The sequence below is a fragment of the Opisthorchis viverrini genome (assembly GCF_000715545.1).
Source record: "Opisthorchis viverrini unplaced genomic scaffold opera_v5_131, whole genome shotgun sequence".
Lineage (NCBI taxonomy): Eukaryota > Metazoa > Platyhelminthes > Trematoda > Opisthorchiida > Opisthorchiidae > Opisthorchis > Opisthorchis viverrini.
In genome coordinates, this window is record NW_008751784.1 from 507,650 (window position 1) to 531,534 (window position 23,885).

The 23,885-nt window shown below is 45.1% G+C and overlaps 2 protein-coding genes across 2 annotated transcripts in view; one reads left to right on the forward strand and one right to left on the reverse strand.

The window, feature by feature from the left end:
* The window catches only part of T265_06276 (hypothetical protein), a gene marked incomplete at both ends in the record, with an annotated part of 70,874 nt that overhangs the window by 20,505 nt on the left and 26,484 nt on the right, over nucleotides 1–23,885 (forward strand). The gene's annotated exons all lie outside the window — the stretch shown is intronic.
* T265_06275 (hypothetical protein) lies at nucleotides 681–13,149 on the reverse strand (the record flags this gene model as incomplete). The annotated part of the gene is made up of 3 exons (XM_009171495.1): nucleotides 681–831; nucleotides 11,106–11,183; nucleotides 12,887–13,149. 3 exons carry the CDS (start codon nucleotides 13,147–13,149, stop codon nucleotides 681–683), a joined length of 492 nt encoding a protein of 163 aa, XP_009169759.1.

Sequence of the window (23,885 nt, forward strand, 5' to 3'; positions counted from 1 at the left end):
GCGATCCGCAACGCTGCTTTAAAGGGATCGAGTCACAACCGACCAACTACTTAAAGAAAATCTGTTGAAAAGAACTCTGTTAGCAAACGGCTTCCCAAAGAAGCTCGCCACTTTACATTGCAAAACAACCCCCCATCCAATTTGACAAGTACTTCTGAGAAGGAATTTACGGACCCACCCTTTTGGGGATGATCATATCTCAAACATCAAGCAGTAACACCAGTCCGCTTCAAACCGTTCTTATAGAGCAACCAATCAGCGCCTGGTCTCGATAACCCAAGGGGTTGTGTTTCAAAAAAGATTCCAGAGTGTGAATGACCACTCTTCTTCATCGTCTGGAAGTTCACTTTCACTTGATGTGTCTTCAAGACTTTCAAAGGATCTCAGAACACATTCCTAATCTGTTGCGACACAACGAGTCAACATCACTGACAGCCAATTCGTAATGGGGATCATCGGTTGCGGAACATCTTTGAGACAGGCCATCGGACTTGACTCACTCATACTTTCGCCATACTTTTACGTAATTGAAATGCGAGGGCATTGACCTTCTGTAAACCAACTCTGGCACGTGTGCACAAAAACTAACTCAACCTATCCCACTACCGTGAAACTGAACTCAAAGTACCCCGTTCCTCAGAGAAGTGTTTGATGTAATTAAGCCGTTGTTGCTATATCATTTACAGTTGACTAAAGCAATCCGAAATGTTCATGTCTTCTGTCTGTCCTGATGAAATAGCGGGATTCACAGATGCATCTTCGTGTAGCGTCATCGGAATCTGATGGAAATGGAGTCCCCACAACCATTCGATTCTGTTCGAAGTGGCCGATCTACAAAATAGCAAGATGATGTGTGGAGCTCTCAGTCTCCTGTCAGCCTAGTGTTCGGGCTTTGTTCATACAGGAAGGCTGGCATATCCTTCATCTGCCAATTAGTCTCAAGTGATCCTACTAGTTACCGTCTGTGGATAAATTGAAACGATGATTTGGTCAGCTCTCCGTGGGAAATTCGTCAACCCAGTTATCATCCCAGATATCCACTTTCGTTTTGTATAAACCACAGCAAGAATTGGACTCCTTCAGCAGAGACTCTGTCTTGTGAATGCACTTGTGAGCAGTTGAGATAACCAGGATTGACCGGTATTTTGAACAACGGTCCCCGGCTGGGACTCCCACCGCTCAGTCTGCCCTGTTCACAAACCTCCGTAGCCCTATCCGAAAAGACGCCACGCAGGAAAGGAGCACTTTGCCTCTCCGAAACAGAGGGGAAGTTCGCTAGTCTCGAGTAATGTAGGGGATCCAACGTCAGTGTAGCAGGCTGTGTCAGAATTGCACAAAAAGTGTGAGCACTTCCAGAACAAGATATTCACTCATCTTTGATTGAGCATATAGTGCGATTCCTACTGAATATCTTCAAGTGTAAGCACATGTGTCGTTTGTTGCTTCAAAACAAACTGATTTGAATAGCCGGTGACCTGAAAAGCATTGTTGTGACGTTACTTTTGGTGTCTTGTTTGTTTTTCCTCGTTTCTCTTAAGTACTCTCGTTAGGATTCAACTTCATCTATATGTTGTGGTCAGAAATGGACTTCGTCTAGTGACAAATACTTGCAATACGTGTGATGCAGCATCTTCTCTCTGAGTATGTTCAAAAGTCAACATGTCGATATTGTAGAATACAGGCTTTGATCACTTGTTCAGGAGCTAAGCGCACGTAAGTAGACTTTGGCAAAAAAAACAGCTAAAATCTACCTTGAGTAAAAAGAATACTTGTTTGTGCCCGGATTTCAAAAGTTTGATCACAAGCACCTTCGCAGTGTGGCAAATGTTAGGCGATTACAGTTGGTCAGGCTGACAGACAAGACTGTACCTAGTAACGATCCAGCGCAGAAAATAAGGCGTATCAGGTTAAGTTGGTTGAAACTCATACTCAATCAATCAGTTTATCAGGCATAAACCGTATACCACCGTATATCACCGGAAAGTAGGACAGTGTGGATCATGTCCAGTTAGTTCGGGAACTGGGTAGCTACGTATTGAAGCTGACAGCTTTGATGCACGAACGCCACTGACTGTACCATTTAGCTAAAATCTGAGTAAAAAGAATACTTGTTTGTGCCCGGATTTCAAAAGTTTGATCACAAGCACCTTCGCAGTGTGGCAAATGTTAGGCGATTACAGTTGGTCAGGCTGACAGACAAGACTGTACCTAGTAACGATCCAGCGCAGAAAATAAGGCGTATCAGGTTAAGTTGGTTGAAACTCATACTCAATCAATCAGTTTATCAGGCATAAACCGTATACCACCGTATATCACCGGAAAGTAGGACAGTGTGGATCATGTCCAGTTAGTTCGGGAACTGGGTAGCTACGTATTGAAGCTGACAGCTTTGATGCACGAACGCCACTGACTGTACCATTTCTACCGGTATCATTAACCATTGGTGAGTTAAGTCCTTGTGTCCCCATCCAAGGAGGCGGCAGTTGTCGACCCGATTGAATTGAGCTTATTCGTTGCCATATCATGCTGAATTTCTGTGAGCGAGCGTCTCGGGAGCACACCCAAGCACTCTCCGTCAGAGGGAGCATTGTATTCCACTTCAAACCCTCACTGGTGAAAACTTTTCAGGGAATGAGCACTGTAAAGCGAAACGAAAATGGCTGCAGCTGGAGTACTGTGGGATCCTTCCTACCTGGTACCCACACTTACGCGTGGTTGTAGACCATGCAGGACGTGACATCTAACTAGCTTTATTGGCGAACATGTTTAGGTGCTGTTGCGCGCTGATTTGTGTTTTGTAGGATTCACAACGGATGCCGGATTAACTCTGCTAATGTTGTCATACTCCCATGTAATGCGGAATACGTTTCAAAGGTGTGGGTACTTTGTTCTTAATCGTTTTCCCATTTTACTTTGGTACTTTTCACTCTCCGTTGTTCGGAAATCCATAGCTAATGTGTTACTGGCGTTTGACATGTATTACTGTCCATAACTGTTGTGAATTCACTAGCCTGTAGGATGTAGTTCATTATATCCAGTAAGTGATGTGTAAACAACAAACAAACAACCATAACTAATGTCCAAACAGATAACCGAGTCAGTAGTAGTGTCAAAAAGGAGGAACTGAAGTCGGATACTGTCCCTCGCAATGTAACAACAGGCTTGGGCTAAAGTACTACTAACGGTAAGATTGGGTTTTTATGTACTTCAGCTGCTTTAACCAGGTTTTAAGCATCGGTGCTTGTGCTCCAAAATTGCATTGTTCAGGATTGCCAGCCGACTCTTGAGATATTGTGCTAGAGGTCTTGGGGTTCACGCCCGCTCTTCAGGGTTCAGTCCCCGTAGGGAATATAAACTTGGACTTCATGGTAGTGAATGACCTCTCAAAGATAGGTACTTCAGTACTTCAGCTACGACGTATCCCGAAACATCTACTGAACTGAGTGTTGCACTTGGTGCCTCCTTCATAGCGGCACAAACCATGAGGTGGATAACGTGCGACCTGACAGGAAGGTACGAGAGATTACATAGATTTTGGGTGTTTTTGATGCCGTCGGCCTTCCAGGATGGGGTCCTCTTGACCCCCCTCCAACGCTTGACTGAACACATCGCAAGCAATGGCAACCAATCGATGTCGGTGGCGTTCATACCCTTACTTTCTTACAACCTGACTGATTAAGGTAATGTAGGCACCTTCAAAATGCTGGGACTAGGTCCACTCTCCACTTCGGAGCTTCCAATATGATTAAATATATCGATGGATTTTCAGCAACCTTATGAGTACTACATTACATAAATGTACTCTCATTATCATTATCAGATACAGCAACATTAGTGTTTACACTGATGCTTCACTGGTATACAACCACAAAGTTTATTTAATTATGCTTCAAGTCTTAAATCGATGGGAATAGAAAGGAAGTAATGAGGAAGAAACCTCGTGCTGGCCCATAGCAAGCGTTCAGTCAGACGATCTAAAAATGAACTGACTGTAAGAACGCCACTGATATCGATCAGGCGCCATTTCTTGCATTTTTTCAGCTGAGTGCAGAGCAGTCGTGGGGACCCTATTACGGCAGGCGTACCGCCCCAACAACTACTAAGTAAACTCAGTAGTTGTACGACATTGTAAAATCAGTGTCGACATTGGCGTTGTCTTTGATGATGATCTTAGACCATTGAAATCTGATGCAAAGTCCTTGTTCTGACCTCTCCCGGAAGGTGACATACCTACGGAGGACTGCTGTGGTTAGTCGCGCACGGATATAGAAACGTTCCCTGAGTGCTTTAGCTGCCCGATTTTCTGGCGTGTGATGGTGGAGCTTAGACGAACAATTATCCGTTTGGTGGCAAAATAAAGGGCTGTCTTTGTTTTGCACGATATCAACGATGATACCCTATCTACCCTCTGTTACTCCGCCATAAGAATTGATTTCGCCACCATCACAGAGCCCCTTGAGGTTTTAACTTCGAGCGGCTGCCTGACTCAGACAGTTCGGTCAAATTAGATCCAGTTTATGTTGAAATAGCTAAACTATACATAGCCAGACCAACTGCTGGACGGGAATGCGTGTGTACCACTGGTGGTGACGTTGCTCTTCTTTCTAAAAATTTAATAATCTTGAGTACCACCGATAGTTTGTACGCGTGTTACTACCATGCATGCATACAAGCGTTTAGTGGCTCAACCTTCCAACTAACATTGTCCTGAATTTGGTACCAATTTCAATCGATCGTCAGTTTATATGTATGCATTGTGTTTCTGGTCCATCCCTTAGTTGTTTATTGCTCGCTGAAACTATCCATGACCAGCCTGAAGCGACGAGAATTATCCGTTAGACATGTTTGTTCAACATGTTTCTTGTTTTCGCGGTCGTTTGTCGCTACCTGTTACCGCTTGATTATCTCGCCTACGTCAACCGTTCTCTACCCAGTTGTTAATATTCCCGCAGCAAAACGACTCCGAATAAATGGAGGCCAGAGAATTCTGCTTTGTGTTATGTTCAGTAGGTGGGTCACGGCGAAAATCATGTTCCGTTCTTACTGGCTTATATGCTTATATGACAGTACGGGATGCCTCGTGGTGTTGCCAACTCTACTTTTTACGTTTGACGTCGACACCATGGGTGTCGGAGGCCAGTTAAGTTCAGCCTGGGTTTCTTTGTGTATACCCGAACTAATGGTACCATTCAAGGTGAAAATGTGTTTTCCGTGTCTTCCTTCTAGCTGTTTGAGCATACTGTAAAGTAGGGGTTTGCTCAAGATTGATAGGTTCCTTTGCTAGAAAACTTATTGAGCGGAGCTGAGATACTGGAATTGGCATGCTTCAGGATGCTCCCATCTCGGGTCCGTCCTGGTTTGCAGCTTAATGCCAAGCAAGATTTACTGGAGTTAAATTTCGTACAGTCATTTCAGAACGAGTTTGCGGTCTTTTCCGTGTATCCGGCCAATTCGTTCAGCTTGTGTTCTGATAATCTCAGGGCTTATCTCACGCTATTTTTACTGGTGAAAGTTTTCGGACCCCTGTGCACTCTTACCCGAAACTTACCGGTTCTTGTTCGTCATAACCGATCCCAGCGAAATGTGCCGGTAATGTGACTCATTCATTCGCTATCCCAATTTTTCAACCTTGCGTATCTCCCTGAATCCGATTAGTTTACCAGTGCCTATGAGAATTCCTTTTTCGATGGACCTCTAAATTTTCTCTCTAGATGATGTGCTGCTTGTCTCTTTCCTCAGAATATCATGTTCAGCTGTAAAAAAACGCGTATTGGTTGTACGATGGTTATAGTTGCCTCATTTTCGTCGATATAACTGATGCATCAATGCAGGGGTGTAAGTGGAGTTTTCATTGGGGAGATCAGGAGAGAAGCCATGCGTTGAAGACAACAGACACCTGGTCCAGCACGGCTGATTAAGTGGTTAAAAAACCACGCATTCATCGAATGATTCATGGACTAGAGTACCACAAGCAACCAAGACCTATTCTGTTCGCCGTAGCTTGTTCCAGAGTTCAGCCCAATACCCACGGATTGTTGAGCCACATCTATCTGTGGTGTGGTTCACTGAGGCCCACAGTCAGCTGGTAAAAGTAAACTTTTTTTGACTGAGCCAAACAAAAGACCGTTGTATGGATGCGTTAAGTACTAAGCTCAAACTAGCTCAGTGGTCAAGACGGGAACTTACTGACCGGAAGATCCGCCATTCGAACCCAATCGTGTCATCTTGACTACTCCTAGATAGGCTTGGGCAACCTGACAGTATCTCAGTCTTCATGCTTTCTTCGGGTGGCCTGGCAGCTAGGCACCGAGTGGGTGTTCCAGCTGAGTGGCTGTTTATTTTTCATTGACAAGAAAAGAACATTCATCCTGAATGAGTCGAAAGGTAATGTGCCAGTCGAGGGACACTTAGTTCATTTGTGGTCCTTAAATCGCTTGAAACTCGCGAACCATTGTGACTGATTCACTTCACGATGACAATATAAACCGCTCAGTCGTAGTATTGCCACGGTAAATGAATATGTTGAGTGGGTCGCCAGTTAATAAGTTGGTTTAAACCAGTTTTTCTAATGCTTGGTGGCACCCACTGGTTCGCTCACCTCAGGATGCGGCACGTGAACGCGCCAAGTCCAAACACAATGGCACACACCTGTCGCTTGAACGGTACAGCGATAGCAAAGTTGTCACAGTGTGTAGTGTCAATATCACCGAGTGTGGAGAGGTCCAATGAGACTGTGTTTTAATGATCTTAGGACTGAGGACACGGTATGCTCTGTTATTTAGGATTGATCAACAAAGCCCACCCTAGTGACTAAGCTCACCTCATCGAGATAATTTTCACGCCTGATCAGCCGTGAGTTCAGTTTCGTTTTCGTTTGCTCAAATGTGCATCTCAACAAATTTGTCACCATCATTAGAGCGCCGTTAGAATTCTCGGGTAAGAACGCTGAGGGTGAACACAGTCGCAGAAAACCGCGTTTTGGAGCATGGTCTGAGTTTCCACTCGCCTACTGGCAATAATTTTTTTTACGAACTCACAAGACTTAGTCAGAATAGCATTACGTATGTTCCTACTATGTATGATACCGGATTGGTCAACCTAGCCTTCAGTATGATCTGTAACTACAGCTTCGGGTAGAACGTTGTCTAAACTTTGGTGCCAGCTGGTCAGACTTTCATCTGCGGCAAAGTTGATGTTTAGTTACACATGAAAACCGGCTGATCGCCGGATCTCAACAGGTGATTGGCAGTCTTTTTGGGACATTTATGATAAAGAATAGTGGATTACTCCCTACGAGTTCCTTATGAAAATTTCCTATGAACATGTCAGTTGGCAACATAACTTTCCGATCATTTGGGACTTGACTCTCATCCCTTTGCGTTCCAACGAATTGAACAGCAGTCATGTACTTGGGACTGCTTTGATTACCAATCTCTTCATACATCCGTTGACACTTAAAATTGTAACTTTCCTAATTGAAGGTAGAGTATATAGATCACATGCATCTAGTAGAATTCGCTACCAGAGTAGTCTGCAGACCAGATGGCGATTCACGAGTAGCAGCTGATGGCTACCGCGTATGGCTGTTCAAACTCAGGTGGTATTCGATCTGTGTGTGTAACCAGTTATTGGAAGTCACCATGACCTGCACTCCGATGCATTCGTTGTCCTGAAGAATCCCAGAAAAAAACTGTTCTCTCTGGAGGAAAGTACTCACAAAGTTGCTGAAAACTGTACGGCAGCCCACGACTGTTTTTGCCCTTTTGGGGGCTCATCAGGTAGGTGCAGCCTCCAGGTTTCCGTCAACCTTATGTTCTCTCTGAATTTTGTAGAGCGCGCATCTGAATGTGAGATGTCCTCACCTAATATTTCTCAGATCAAACACCATCTTTAGCTCATCTAGATGCGGAGCAGTTTAGCGGCTTTCTTTCTTTGGATTGCTTAGTAGTTTTGCATCGAACTAGCATCAGGGCTGGAAGTTTTGCTTTTTTGGCAGTGCTTTCCTACCTGGTTGCACCGATGATCTGGACTGTGCCAGCTGGAACCACTCTGCCTGTGGTTCACGGTTTATGGCTGATAAGTTAAATTTATTGATTCAACTCATGCTGCGCAATTACAGTCCGTCATCCACCGCCCAGTTAACGTAGCTGTCGTCATGAATAACGGCCCCGGATAGTTTCTTGTGTGTAAAGCTGACAACAGATAAGTAAAATCACCTGCGTCACAGCCCTACCTGAGTATCGTTTCCCTGTTTACCAGAAGTTCTGCTTGCTATGAGGCTATACGTTACAATGTGATACGTTACATGTGATCGGAACTGACTAGGGCTGACTCTTAAGTGGTGACAAGAAGTTGAATATTAGAATGTCGTTCTTGAAGCGTTCCGCAAGGCCCTACAGTCATCAAAACCAACAATACGTAAGTTCTGAATAATGCACACTACTCATATGGCCGCTGAAAGTCCTTCGACGATGGAGAGCTCATGAGTACTGTGTTATGTCAAGAGGACACACTGTGATAACTCGGATATCTTGCCAACTGTAATATAAGAAAGAAGGGAACAGAAAGAGAGAAAGAAATACGAAAATGTAAGGAATTTTCGCGTCTGTGTTATGTGGCCAAATTGGTTCTCTCTATCAAGTAATAGTACTCAGAACTGAAGGGAGATTTCTTTTTATGATGGATTAGCTCTGAAGAAAGACTTGCCTTACTTCTCCACTCCTAACTACACTGTTTATGCCTGTTTTCTATCTGCGTCGATCAGAGGACCGTATTGGTTCATTGGTGTTATTGTTGGTTCAGTTGATGCAGTTCGGCCTGTTCTTATCATTCGAAATCAATTTATTCCGTGCGTGTGCAACAAGTAAACAGAATTGATCAATAAACCAGTTTTTCGAATTCCAATACACGGCGATATGAACTTTGCCTTTGTGATTGCGGGCAATTGTGCCCCACAATGTGCCCTGTACCAGGGAGTCGAGGTTGCTAGCGCCCTTTTAATAACCTTTCAGTCCATTGTTTGGTTGACTTTTTATCTTGATTGATCCAGTGCAATTTCGGCGCAAGCAGGTAGCTGCAACAATGTTTTGTGACTTTTTACTCCTCATTTTTTACAATGGTTCGGAGATTATCAAACAAATTGAGTGCCTCGTGATTTGTAATATGGAAATAGTATGAGTGGGCATAGTAGAGTGTAATACCTTTGTATACTGTAGTGCAGTATAGTGGGATGTCGGATGCCGTGGGCATCCTCTATCAAGGCTTGTCACAATCTGAAAAGTTGGTTGTTGCAGAAATTGTCCCAGTTGTGCAATCGTCGACTGCTTAGTGGATCATGTCAAAAAGCTATACTGAGGCGGATCCACATGAGCAGACGAGTCCGGAGGATTTAATACAGCGAAATGGCTGAGTGGCTAGATCGCAAATTTGCTGACTGGAAAATCCGTGTTTCGAGTCTTTTTTCTGCATCTCTACTTCTGTTTAGGCTTGGGCAACCTGGCAGTATCCCAGCTCTCGTGCTTCCTTCGGGTGGCGTGACAGCCGGGCACAGGATCCCTCAAAATATAAATACACAGATCGTTCAGATGTAACACTCTTCCAGTGCTTAGCTGCCGATCCAACCGAAGAAAACACGAGGCCATGGATACTGTCAGGTTGCCCAAGCCTAGACAAGGGAATTCGAGGTCCAGAGGTCTGGTTCGAAGCACGAACCTTCCGGTCCCTCGCGCTGTAATCATTGAGTCACATCCCCCTTCCGAAGGGGTGTTACAACTGAACGATTTTGAATAGATACTATGGAAGGCACTCTACGAAACGGCAAGATAGCGAGGTCGAATTCAGGCGTCAAATTCAAGACTTTTCTGACGCCCATCCAAAATCATTCCATAGTCCAACATTAAAGCGCCCCACCGAATCGACTGCACAGTACAACGCCACCCCTTAATGTTCGAAAGCCCCAATGGACCCAAACACCACACAGAATTCGGCGCGCAGAATGTCCGGTCAGATAACTAGACGACATAGACAGCCAGCTCTAGGTACAGATCATGGAGCACATGCTGGAGAGCCTAACCGAACCATCATACTTCATACACTCGAGCCATGCAGCCCCACTCATATTCCAGTCAGCATTCTCTTATTAAGTAGATTGCATTGAGACATAAACCTAAAGCTTGTCAACCGGCGTGATGGAACGAACCTCCCATTCATCTGTTTTGGACTTATCACGAGACACGGTCGCAGGACGATGATTCGGAACAAAGACGCACACCAAATTGCACCCAGTGAAACCACACGCACACTTATTGCATAGGCTGTTCTTGAGAGCACGCCAATCAGGAGGCATGATGAGGAGCTTCATCCGTATTCCATTGACCGGAAAACTGGAAAAGATTGCGCACATCATCCGAAACGCCAGATCAGGTGGGCCTAACCTATGCTGCTTGGCGTAATCCGCTTCATATTTTCACTACTCGCTCTGTGTTAGTAGGTAGTCACCTGTGCTTTCCCGTGACCTTAGTACCCGAACTTCGTGTTCTCACCCTATGGTACGTTTTTTCTGTAACTGTTGGGCAGTCAGTCACCTATCTACTTTGTGTTCCAAGCATATTCGAATATTCCCACAGATCTAACGCAAGGCTAAATTTCCGGATATTACCACGTACAACGTACTGAATCCCCCAAGGGCATACGCTCTCGAGATCGGCCAAAATATGGTGCTTGCCTTGGAAGCGTGCTCACCTAAGGGCACAACAATTTACCCCTAGAGTTACAGATCTTTCACCTCTTTTAGCAAAGTTAATAAAATTAACGAACGAATGTGTTTTTATTTACTTTCGACATTGCGATGGAGTGACAAACGCACCCAGCTGTTTCGTTTTAATGAGAAAAGAGAAAAGACTACGTCGTGAAACACGTTTCATTCTGAGTTTTGTTAAATGTTTTTATCATTAGTCTGACCTCCGACAGTTGTTTATACATGGGCGTTATGTCGGATATCACAGGTACTGGTAAAGGTAATAATGGAAACTGCTAAATACAATCACATAACTCGTCGCTTCACCAACTATTACTCATTTTGCCTCTTAGTTTGAGTCCTTTCTTACCTGAAACTCACGAAATGGAGTTTTTGTGTGCACACTTCGATTGTGTATACCTCGTTAGGGGTGAAATAGTCTCCAGGACTGGAAGTCCAAATGAAAGTAAAGAACACTGGATGGTGTTGTGCGAGGTCTATAGTGCACCACTGACCTTGGCATGCTCTGCTGCTACATAGAGCAGAATCCTTCGACAGATTGAAAGTGCCACATGGATTCAGTATTACTGCTTGGGGTGTGTGATATCCAAGTTTGCTAGTACCACGGTAGATCGTATAACCGTTATATGGAGCAGCAGGCCGCGTTCTTAAAAGCTCTGCTTAGGGTGATGCAAATGGTTATACCACCGGATGAATCCGCATGCCATCTGAACTGCCTGTATTAATAAATGAGCTGCAATTTTACCGCGCTAAAGCGACGATGCTCTAGTTCGAGCAGGTTGTGTTAGAAGGAGTCAGAATGTAGTGAATCGCGTTGCCAAGTGGGGTGCGCTTGTTTGTAACAGAGATATCGGTGTTATTTACCAACACATACTGAAGTTGAGCGTTGAGCTAAAGAAGGTTAAAAGGGAACTATCTGCTCTTCTCAGATCACTTGTGATGATATAGATTGTGGCGTCCAAAGTGGTGACCACCGAGATGGACAAAGAATCAGCCAATCCAGCGGGCTCATACACTGGGGTGCATATATTAAGATTGCATGGTATTTTCCTCTGGTGTGGGGTTTTCAATCCGCGCTCAGACAATTTAAGGGAATTCGAAATGAACTTTTGTTTTACATCATCGTTTCCCAATTACGTACTTAATGGAGCTGTTATCTCTGCTACGTGATTTAACTGGATGGTCTTCAACTGCCATTATGAACATCAGTAGGCAGCCGGCTCTCTTGCCTGCCTGCTTCGCTACTCCAAGCTTGTCACCGACTCACAAGGAGAAGAAGACGCAGGTGTTTTTGGATGGGCTGACCAAAGTCATCCTATCTTTTGGTACGCACTTTGCACCCACAAAGTGTAAGGTCCTGCTCGTGGACATGCAGTCACTGAACACGCAACTTACAATCCAGGGAGAGGTACTGGAAGTTGTGGAGATTTTACGTATCTTGGAAGTTGTATTAGTTCTGATTGTAGTGTGGTAGATGAGGTCAATTCACGAATCTGGAACGCTCTGGTCGCATTTACTAATCTGAGACACCTATGGTGTCAAAGTGGTGTGTCCTTAAATCTCAGGAAACGTGTGTATCAAGCTACTGTGCGGGCTGTTTTGTTGTATGACTGTGTGAATCGGACTGACAGTGAAGCATCAGTGTTGAACACTGATTGTCATCACCGTGGTAGAATTCAGTCCTAGAATGGCAATAGTGGGATCCGTTATGAACCACGGAAATAATATTTCAGAAATTGTTATTATCATCGCCAGAATTTCCGCCTGAAAATTCTACACCACGATTGTCCTTGAATAGCAATGAATAGAAATTTTGGAAGCCCGTCCGATTTTCCTGGTCTTTTCTGATTTCTCCCATTCTCTTATCTGGTTCCAAATGAATCGGCCATTGGGCCGGTCTGATAATTGGTAGGTTGTGCACTGAAGCGCCCACTCCTCTTCCATTGCTCTTGGTTGTACTGTACTCGATCGGTCCATTTGATTAGGATAACCTTTTTTTTAATAGCCGTTGTCACTGTGCTTATATTTGGCTGGAAGATGTGTTATCGAAGTCGGTCGCAACCTAGCCCAGGATGAAAGGGTAAAAGCAGCCTTATATTCCCATACTAGATTACGTCAAAATGAACTCACTCCGGAAGCTCGCATTCAGGTCCATCATTTCGCACAGATGTTTGATAATCTAGCCTTGATTGTGCTGGTGTTTTCAGGCTCTGAGGTCTTACTTGCAGTGGATGATACATGCACAGGCTACACTGAAAGTATGCCGCAGCCCTATTGTGTAACACGCTAACGACGTTGCGTATCACGTGACGCGGTTGCGAAATACTCTCGTGCAGTTGGGTTGGCACGGGAGTCTGACGTGCGTCGAACTTCAAGTTTATTTTGCTGGACATTATGGCTTTTTACCTTCATCTAACGTACCAGTCTGCCTGCAGTTTTATTGCCCTATCTCTGTTCATCACCACAGGTCTTTGTCGTATGGGGCCTCTTATGCTGCGCTGTTTGAGATTTCAGCAACTAAATGTCCAGATATCAGTGCGTCATTCATATTATCCCTAATAAACATGACAGCTCGGCAGTCAAGATGTTGCCTCCTAATAACCCATAGTTCCTTAGTGCGCTCTTTGACTGCTCTTCTCTGGGCTTATGCAACCGGACGATATCTCAGCTCTCGCTCTTCTCTCGGATAGTATGGAAACAATGCACGGACAAGGTGACTCATCGTCCATTTTTCGTTAGTCCGGCTACTCGACTGTGTGGTACAGATGTTTGACGCAACTCCTGACATTCTCAGTCGCTTGTGCGCATCTCTAGTCGCGAACATGTGAACCTACCTCCACCACACATTCATAGCATTTTCCGACGCCACTTAAGCCCGTCACTTCAGAAGAGCTAGGTATGACCGGCGGGTAGAATAAGCTGTATTCCGTAGTCTTTGTCAGATCTTGAGGATTTGTATTGCATGAAAAATAGTCCAGCTGTAACACCCTTTCGGTGCTTAGCTGCCCTGCCACCCAAAGAAAGCATGAGGACTGGGGTACCGTCAAGTTCCCCAAGCCTAGATAGGGGAAATCGAGAATCGGAGGTCGGGTTCGAACCACGAACCTTCCGGTTAGTAAATCCGCGTTCTAACCACAGCCATCTCCCTATAGCATGGACTACTACGTTTTCGCTCCGTGAATTCTATCGGTTTGTTATTCGCCTGGCCCTGGTTGGGCCGGTCGGCGTTACATATGTCTACTCAGACTGCAATATCCGCATTGGCCAGTAACCAGTGCTCTGGTGTATTTCGTCCGGTTTGATACCACCATCAGTATGTAGAAAATTGGTCGACAAACGCTCGGTGGTGTGGCATATCGAAAATTGGTCGACAAACGCTCGGTGGTGTGTTTCTTCACAACCCTTCGCATTGAAGTGTTGCTCTTTGGGGACTTGAAAGAAAAACACTAGTAAATACATCTTTTTAGCGGAGCCACAACAGCTCAAAGCGTGATCTGGCAGACCTTGTTTTTGTTTCGCTGGCAAATAGCTGTTCTTACACCAAGCATCTTCAGTCAGTAATACAGTGTGCACATTTTTCTTACGAGGTGGGACATGCACGCATACGTTAGTCGCATCTGCTCTGCTCATCACTCTGATCATTTAACTCCAACTGCTATGGAATGTATGTACATTCGCAGCGGTCGTACCACATTCCTCTGAATCGCTTCATGTCACAACAGCTGTTGAGTCGTACCACCAGTGTGTCTTCTTGCAATGTATGCGCACAGTGCAGTGCGAATACATTATGCCGACTGTAGGTCTGATGCAGTACAATCTCATGAACATCTATATTGCAGCTGAGCAACCGCTGTGTGAATAACTTCATTGTTTGTTCGCAAGTTCGCTACGAGTCCATTCTTACGCGTAACATATCAGAGCTTCTCAGGCCTCATTCAATCTGATGCCATCACCACTGGGAGGAGTGCACAACGTGAAACCCAAGTAAACTGCTTTTGTTGGGGATACAGTGGCTTGGAACCTATCAAACCCATTGGATTGAAATCAACTGAAAATTAAAAGACAGCTTCAGTAGAGCACTCGTAATTAAAACAAAATTTATCATTGGCAGTATGTCGGTTGTTCAAGTGGCAGTTGATATTTTCACCGAACTTGGCGATCGTTTGGTATGCAAACTTCTTGTCACAGTATAGGTGGACATCGTTAGTGCGCATGCTGATGATCGGGATTCGAATTTGGGTACTAAAAACGTTGTCTTTTCCACCATAAAAAGTACTGTTGGTTTATCGGTATTTCTTTGCTATGGATGATGAAGCACTAAAGAAACCACCAGCTCAGGACTAGGGGGAAAACTGCACATCTATCTTTGACGATGGCTTAAAGTGACATGACGGAAAGGTCTTCCGTTGCAGTCATTTTTACCTTGTCGGGGAACTATCTGACAGACAGTATTTCCCTAATTTACTAACAATGCTTTGGTTACGATGATCTCGACAGGTCACTGCGAAGTGCGAACTTGAATTGGTGGCCTAGTTCATCTCATCGTCTTGACGGATCACACCACCCATAAGGTTGTTGAAAACTCCTCGACATGCCGCGGCAAGGATGCGCGCTTCTCAAATTTCATCACGTAGCCGCAGCCCCCGAGCTTCCGTGATCCCTAGGTCCTGTTTGAACCCAAATTGTACACATTTCAAGCGATACACTCATTTGCCAATTAATCTGGTTTTAACCGAAGACTTAACTTCGTCACAGCGAAATCCCTCTTTTCTGACAAACTTCTCCAACTGAGTGTACTACACTGGAGTTGTTTCATGTTTCAGTTGATACGATATTCAGATTATCGCAGTACATTGTCTCAAATCAGTTTATCCACCGCAGAGCATGCACTGGTACATAAACGCTTGCAGCCAACTTGTCCATTCATTTGAACGGCCTCATCTTCCCTAGATAGCATAGCTTATCGTCGTCGGCGTACCTTGTTTTTCAGTTCGTTATGAGTAGCTGAAGCTAGTCATGTGTCATATGGCTAGATTCAGGACTGTTTTGCATACTTTGGGGTACATGTGACCAAAGTGACTTACTCGTAACGAGATTAAGTGTCCTTCTTAACCCTGGTTGCATACTGCCAGTGTTTGACTTCACCGTCTCTGTACCAGGTTTCACTACGTTGCTCGTGTTCAATTTACGGTATCGAGTTGATATGGCTTTACCTAAGGTTCTGTCCTTGTTCGCATGCTCTACTCTTGTTTTCATTGTAATTCTTGGTCAATCGGGTTTTCTAAAGCACATAAACACGAGGATAGTGATGAGGCCCTGAACCCAGGTGTCTAATTTCCAAAATCCAATTTGCGAAAATCAACGACTATGAGCGTATCGATGACACCCTCAGCGTCATTGCAGCTGTTCCATTGCCGCATGACCACAAAGAAGTTTTCCAAATCGTAGATTAGAAAAAATAAAAGAGAAACCGCCCTTCCTGTCCGTAGATCAGTTTGACTAAAGATCGCAGATGCGTGAGCTGTAAGGTATCCGGGCCATCCTATGTGCCTGGGCCGCGAGCTTGTGATGAGGCCATTACCCGTAGATTACTCAGTTGCCGTCGGGGCTGGTTGGCTTCTTATCCTGCGGAACTAGCAAAGCAGCAAACACTACCATAGTATACCATACTGTTCCACACTATACTATAATATAGTATACCATACTGTGCCATGCTATACTATGCTGCATAATCCCTGTTGAAACCGTTTTCATTGTCCCCCATGATCACCACATGTGGATTTTCGGAAAAAGCGTTCCTGTGCCCACACCTTCCACTCCATCAAAAGCTGGTTTTCTTTCCGTCACACAAATGTCCCAGACCGATTAAATTATGGTTCTGCTCTCAGTCTGTCTGAAAGCCCGTGGGGCATACTTGTATGCCAGTGTGCAAATTTACGAAATTCTGTAGCCCCAGGATTTATTCCCCGATTGCAGTAAGATCTAAACTCAAAAGCATTATTTTGCAATGCAAGAGTGAGCAACGTCTCAGCGGATTATCGTGGATCAGCCACTTCGTTCCCCTCAATCAGCCAAATTCAAGGAAAGCTGTTTTTTACTTCCAGACATTGAGTGATAAAGTGATTTGCCTTTGAAGGAGCATAATCATAGTTTCCTTGAGTTCATTCATTTCGGTGGCCACAGCTTGAAACCGGATAGAAGAAAGCAGTATTTCTGGATCGGCCAAGTATTCTTGCACAATAATGTAGTCTTGATGGGAGACTCACCTGGTACCCAGCTAAATCTCTCGTTAATGACGCTGTTCTTCAGCTGAGTGTGATGCACCAGGCCGCCTTATGCTTCATTTGGTATGATATTCGGGATATCACAGTACCCATAAGATTGTTAAAAACTCTTCAGTTGAAGAATACGAGCATAAACGAGACATTCGCCTGGTTTCAGATAAGTGGCCCGCCAAAACCAAGTATTGTGTCAGAGCACTTGACAAATTCCATCCATCCATAATGTTTATTGAAACTCGGAGGTCTGACTTGCCTGATAAGCCCCAATGAGTGCGAAACCGTTTATGGACTTCCCAACGAATTTCAGGAGCCTTATGAGTAAGATATTACACCTAGTATTTTTGCATCTTCCAACAGCTCTGCTTACCTAAGCGATTTATGCGATTTCAAAAACAATGAAAGTCGATCACATATGTGTTTAGAGAAAATAACGGTAAGCGTTCGAATTGTTTTATAATAATAGAAGCAAATTGCGTTACCTCCCGGCCTATTCTTGATTGTCCTCTTAATGTGGCAATGTGTGAAGTTGCATTGAAGGTCTACTCCACCATCGGACACAAGCGAATACAATGAAACCTACACAAATATCAATAGTCCTGTTTTCCTGCGAAGCTTGGTTTACTTCACTGTTACTGGCAAAAGTTGGGCGACATGATAAACACATTCTTTAAGTTATTACTCGTCTACACAGTGATCTAATCCGTTTGGAAATAGCCTAGAATCTGTCTTTGAATAACCATATCAGCTGTTCATCAACTTTCTGATAGACAAAACGTCTCGCTGTTTAGTCTGTTTTTCCAACAATCGATTCACATGATCCAGTCGGATCCGGAAATGTTTTAGGGATTTCCTTTCTGTGGGGTTCCACTAACAGATACGCTTGGACCAAGGTTTTGTGGCAATCTTTTCTCGCATATTGGTTTCATCGATTGCTCGGCTATAATAAATAAATAAATAGAATAATTTCACTACACCGTGATCGAGGAGTCGCTTCCGCGCGTGAAACGCATGAACTTCGTATACATAATCGTCACTTCAAAGCGTTTCTACTGCCAGGGTAGGAATTGCTTTGTTGAAGTTACGGCGCCGAATGATGAGAGCATTCCAGCCATTATCACAATCTTTGTGAAGTGACGTCACATAAGCAATCTTCACTCGCTTTTGCGTATACATAATCGTCACTCCAAAGCGCTTTCTAGTGCCAGGGTAGGAATTGCTTTGTTGAAGCTGCGGCGCCGAATGATGGGAGCATTCCAGCCATTATCACAATCTTTGTGAAGTGACGTCACATAAGCAATCTTCGCTCGCTTTTCCACCGTTTTCGGTTGAGTCATTTGTTCCGTTTGTTCGTTACTTTGTGTAACTAATGGAGAGAACTGCTCCGTGTACTTTTGGGTCACCTGGCCATATTATTATTATTATCGGAGAAAAGGGAGGGACACCGGCTTTCTTTAGTATTTTTCGAGTCATCTCAAACAGAAGAACTCTGTCCTTTCGATTTCAAGTCAGGTTGCAACGTTATAATGACACTTTCATAAATTTAAATGCCTCCGAAGTGTTTTCTTTTTCTCTCACCATACCAAGCTGTCTCTAAGACTTTAGAGTAGCATCATCTGTAGTCCACTTTGGGAGGGAATGCAAACAGCTGAGGGAGTGCCACGGGTTGTCTTAAACGGGTCCAACCCATTACACGGTACTTTTTTCGTGCTGAGATATCCCACAGTTGTTCGTAAAATATGTTGGGAAATTCCTTCAGATGTCTCGACAGGAATCTCAAACTATGTTGCAGCATGAAATTGCAGTGCCTCAAGGTATCCAACCTGTGGCATAGAAGCCAATGAATGGCAATTAAGTCAAAGAACTGTTTTACTTGGGAAATAGCACGTGACCTTAGATTGGGTTGTCTTTGACCCGCTTTGTTACGGGCAACATGCGAGGTAGCTTGCCGCTTCCTTGTGTCTTTTTGAAGGCGTTCCATGGAAGCACAGCAACTTCCATTTTCCATTCTCCTGTACGAGTTTCTCTTTCACTGTTCAATCCCTTTCATTAGACAATTGATCGACTGGGTTGGTTATTTCGTGTTTGTTCGGTGAACCAAACCGACTGGATGAAAACTACAGCTATTTTCCATTCAGTTATTTTTGTTTCATTGACCATAGTTTCTTAATAAGCATTAGCTAAGAATCTCATGAGAAGCCTATACTCCAAAACACTACAACATCGGAAGGGAAGTTCCGCAAACAACTGTAACCGCTCAAACGTATTACATATGCCGTGTCATATTCTGAGTTGAGGGGACGTCACGCGCGATAGTTCGTTACTTTTCTACATCTATATGCAGACAAGCTCCGGTTACAGTAGAGATCACTGTCCGCTCGGTGTTTTTGCGACTTTATCTACCATTTGTGGCAGCTTAGTTGTCTTTCACAATATCCTTAAAAAATAAGCCATTGTTTCGCTTACGTTTGGCTGAAATAGTGGTACCTGTGACCTTATCACGAGAAGCTCCTTTCCCTGTCCCAGCCGTAAAAGTACTACCAATTTCCCCACCGTTCCACAGATTCATCTTTTGTCCCTATCATTTGCTCTTCCTCTTCCGTCGCATTGATTACAGAAGTTTGATCCCAGCCGTAAAAGATCTACCAATTTCCCCACCGTTTCACAGATTAATCTTTTGTCCCTATCATTTGCTCTTTCTCTTCCGTCGCATTGATTACAGAAGTTTGAGTAGCTCATGCTCAGCAGTCATTGGGCAGTCAGACACTGTGTCACGCTATTGGTTGTTTCTTATGGTCATGCTCACGCTCTCTGCCAATCGCTGCTCGGATTTCTTGTCAGACCTAGAAAAATGCAAGTGCGCCGTTTTGCATCAGTCCTGTGCGAGTATCTGAGTACGAAATACTAATCAGGGAACGCAGACAATTACGCGTTTGCCGCTCACCCTAGATGTAATGCGGAGTTGGATGGAATTCTAGCCGATTCACTGTCTTAGGAATTTTTCTTCATCCGCATCCATGGCTGTACATCCTGCGCTCAACATTTTTGACTCTGCTACTTGTCAGAACTTCTCGCAACCAAGCAATCAGTTATAGAAAATGATTGATTGAATCTCCATATTATACTACGCACCAATCGATGAAAAGCAAGACTGGACGTAGACTCTTTCCAATGAGAGTCGCTTGTGAAAAACTGATTGAGGATGAATGTTGTTCGCCGTATCGCTTTCCAGGTAGTTGCGGAACAAAAACACATCCAACGGAAACAACAGCGTCTTCTTTTACTTTCCCTCCGCTTGCTCATCAAGGTCTAAGCGCCTGGTGGACACCACTTCATCAAGCATATGTGAAATCGGCCGGTTGCGGGTCTTGCTGTGCCGAAACTAGTGCTGTTCTTGGTGTCTCAACCGCTTCCTGTCCCACTGTGCATAAGCACTCTTCATCGGTGGCAGATTTGACAGATGAGCTGGGTGGTGATTTCTCAAGTGATGAGGATGTTTTTCTTCCCGACCCACTGGAATTCAACCGCAACTGTCGTGTCCCCAGCTGCCCGCAACAGAAGAGCTGTCCTTGTGATCCAAACGAGGAGCCCTCTCGTTGTGTTTTGTATCCTGGTTCATCTCAGTCGGATAAGCATTGCTCTTTTACAGAATCCGTTGCTCACTCGGAAGAACCGATTTCTGGTGGTTCTGCTGTGCTCTCTGACCTCTCACCCGAAGCTCTCTGTCCCTACATATCCACTGGCTTCGCAGACGTAATTAGCGAAGGCGTCTCGGATGATGGTAACGGGTTTGTTAAATCCTCTCCAAACACCAACCACAACAGTCGATCCGAACTGCTAAGCGAAACAGCGTCGGTTATTCGAAATCAAAGGGCACTTCCACCGGGGGGTTCCATTAACGGTCGTACACAAATTCACTGTGTCACGCTAGATCCCGAGATACATCCATTTAGTGATTCCATTCGTTGGGGATTTTTCGCTCAAGGCTGCTGTTGTAAGCCACGTCTACCCCAAACAACGCGTTCAGATCGCCGATGTTCCAGTGTTTCCCAGGCATCGTCGTCGCTTCTCGCCAGCGTACAACCGTTGAATACCTTGTTCCGGCTCCTGCTCCTGCCGCCACCTAAATCGGTGGCGGCTTTTTCTCGACTTGTTCAATCTCTATCACCGTCGTTCGACCTTACACCAAAATCCCGATTGCCGTGGCACACAGCGACGCGCAACAGATCCGTTAGTCGGGCTTTTCGTGGAATGGGTGGTGAAGATTTCACCAAGTATATGATGCTTTGTGAACGCTATAACCCGCCCGTTGGACAAGTATGGTCGAAGTCCCGGTCATTAGCGCCACTGCACCGAAAGACAGAGACAACGACTGCTGTTCCAAACGTGACATCCAATTGTTGGTTAACTCCAGCAGAGGCTTCACGTCTCAAACCCAAGCGACGCCTCTCTGATGGCCTGTTGCTAACCCACATTCCCACTTCAACCTCGGTTGAGTTGCCGGAATCAGCAAAACGAAGTTCCACGGGAACATCCACTCCAGGTTCGAAGTTTTCCGTCGTTTCAGCCAAGAACACGAAAGAATCTTCCCGCGACTCTAGTGGTAACTCGAATTGTCGTACAGCAACTACTGCGAGCTCTCTTCTCCCGTTGTTTGCGCGTCGTCACTCTTACGCTACTCGTGCTTATGCACCATCCGCCTTCGTGCCGACCATCCTTCATCCCTCAAGCTTGCATAGGTCCATTCCATCACTACCACATCAACAGGCTCCCTATCCTAATTCGTTCCGTGCCTTCACCGCCCCGGCGTCTTCTGTGGTTTCTTATGCTTGGAACTATCCTCAAACCTCCAAACCTCAAATGATCTGCCCCTGTTGCGTGCACCTCGAACCATCTTCCAAACTGCAGTCTTCTGACGCTTTGTCCCCAGGTAAAGACCACGGCAGTGTGTATGTTGATTTAACTGGTTTCGATGTCACCGTTTCTGTGGAACGTTTACCTCCCTTACGTGATACCCATAACAGAAACTATCCTTCACACCTACCGTTGTCGTCTTTCAGTGGTGCACCACCAGTGTACCGCAAGGCTTATTCAGTTGAGGAACGTGATCGTACTGGCCCGGCTCCCTCGTTTTTTAGTCCTCCCAACAAATCAACCTACTATTCACCCACGACACTGCCACTGTCTCCGCCTCCGCCTTACTCGGAATCCGGCTACCCTGCTCCGGGGCTTCCGCATAATGCCAGCTATGGACAAGCCCAGTCCGTTGAGAACCGGGCGCACTGTATCCCACCGACTTATCACTCTACACCATCCACTTGGGGCTCTCATAGCCCAGCATCACTTGCCCTACAGCCATTTCTTTGTCGCTGCCAACTGTGCCTCAGTTCCCAACAGGCCTTATTGAATTGGCGTCTGCTATTCCTTCCGTGCTGTTCCAATCTACTCTCGCACTGTCGTTCCTGCTATCCTCCATGGGAACCTGGTGTTGCCCGAGCTTTCAACTTCCCATCAACAACCACAAAGGGGTATCGTTGCTTTCAGTCCGCTCCAGGTCAACATCATCAAGTGGCAACCGATCTAGACTGTCCACTTTGTATGACCCTAACATGTGTAAACCCTCCACCTCCCGCGTGTTGTTGCCCCTGTTGTTGCTGCTGTTGCCCTTCCTCTTCTGCTTATATTTCCGGCGCGCGTAATGCGAGTCAGTCGCCCTTTTCGATCACAAATTCGCCGAGCAGTTGCTGTAGCGGTGATGATAGTGGTGTGTTTATGGACCTTGTTCCACCGGATTCCTTCATCCGTTCGTTCAGCTCATCCGCCGTTCCAAACTATGTCTACATTCCTGAACCGATACGTGTCTCCCGTTCACAGGATGTGTACAACGCGTTACGCACTTGTCTTGTACCTCACTACGAGTTAAGGGAATGTGAGTTCATTGCTGATTTCTCATCCGTTCAAAAACTTCTCTCCGAATTTTCAGACTGTGCAAGACACGTGTATCGATTCCGATAGTTTCTTCGTAGAAACTTATGTGAGGCGCTTTTAACCATTCGTTAAAAGTGGTCCTAATCTGCTGCCCCATCTGATCCTCTAATAAGATTGTGGCTGTCCTCACCTTTAATCAGCGCACCAACTGCCACTGATGAGACAAATTGCTATCATAGAGCAATCGGTTAATCTCAACTGTGCAGTAGAAATTTCATCCTGTCAATGAAGCTAGTCTATGCTGAAAAGCCGAGAAGCACTGTACAGCTTTTCACCCTTGTTGGAAATCATCAGCAATGCATGTCTCGCGATAGGGTTTCGAGTCTGTGACTTTCCTGTTCAGTGGTTAGAGGGCGAATTTACTGACTCTAAGGTCCGTGGTTCGAACCCGACCTCTGCTTCTCGACTTCCGCTGTCTAGGCTTGGGCAACCTGGCGATATCCCAGCCCTCATGCTTCCTTTTGGTGGAATGGCAGCTAAGCACCGGAAGGGTGTTACAACTGAATGGTTATCTTTACCTTCCGGTCACTGTTCGAACACTTAGCTGTTTGGCCAAGAGCGACTGGTTGATCGTGTGATTAGTTCTCAATGTGCGCTTTTGTCAAAGTTATTGGCTTCTTATCTACACGTTGCCCAATTTCTGACTGGGCCGCTCATATATGATTGGCTGGCATCCTGAATAGAGCTGTTAGTCAGCAATGGTCGAATCACTGGACGTATAAGCGTACCTGATAAAAATTCATCAGTTTACGAGGAGCTTCACTTGGTACCTAAAGCCTTCTTAGGTCGATGTAAGCCTGAGTGGATAGTATTCGCTGACCGCTCAAACCCTTACGAACGGGTCTAAAAGATGAACATATTCT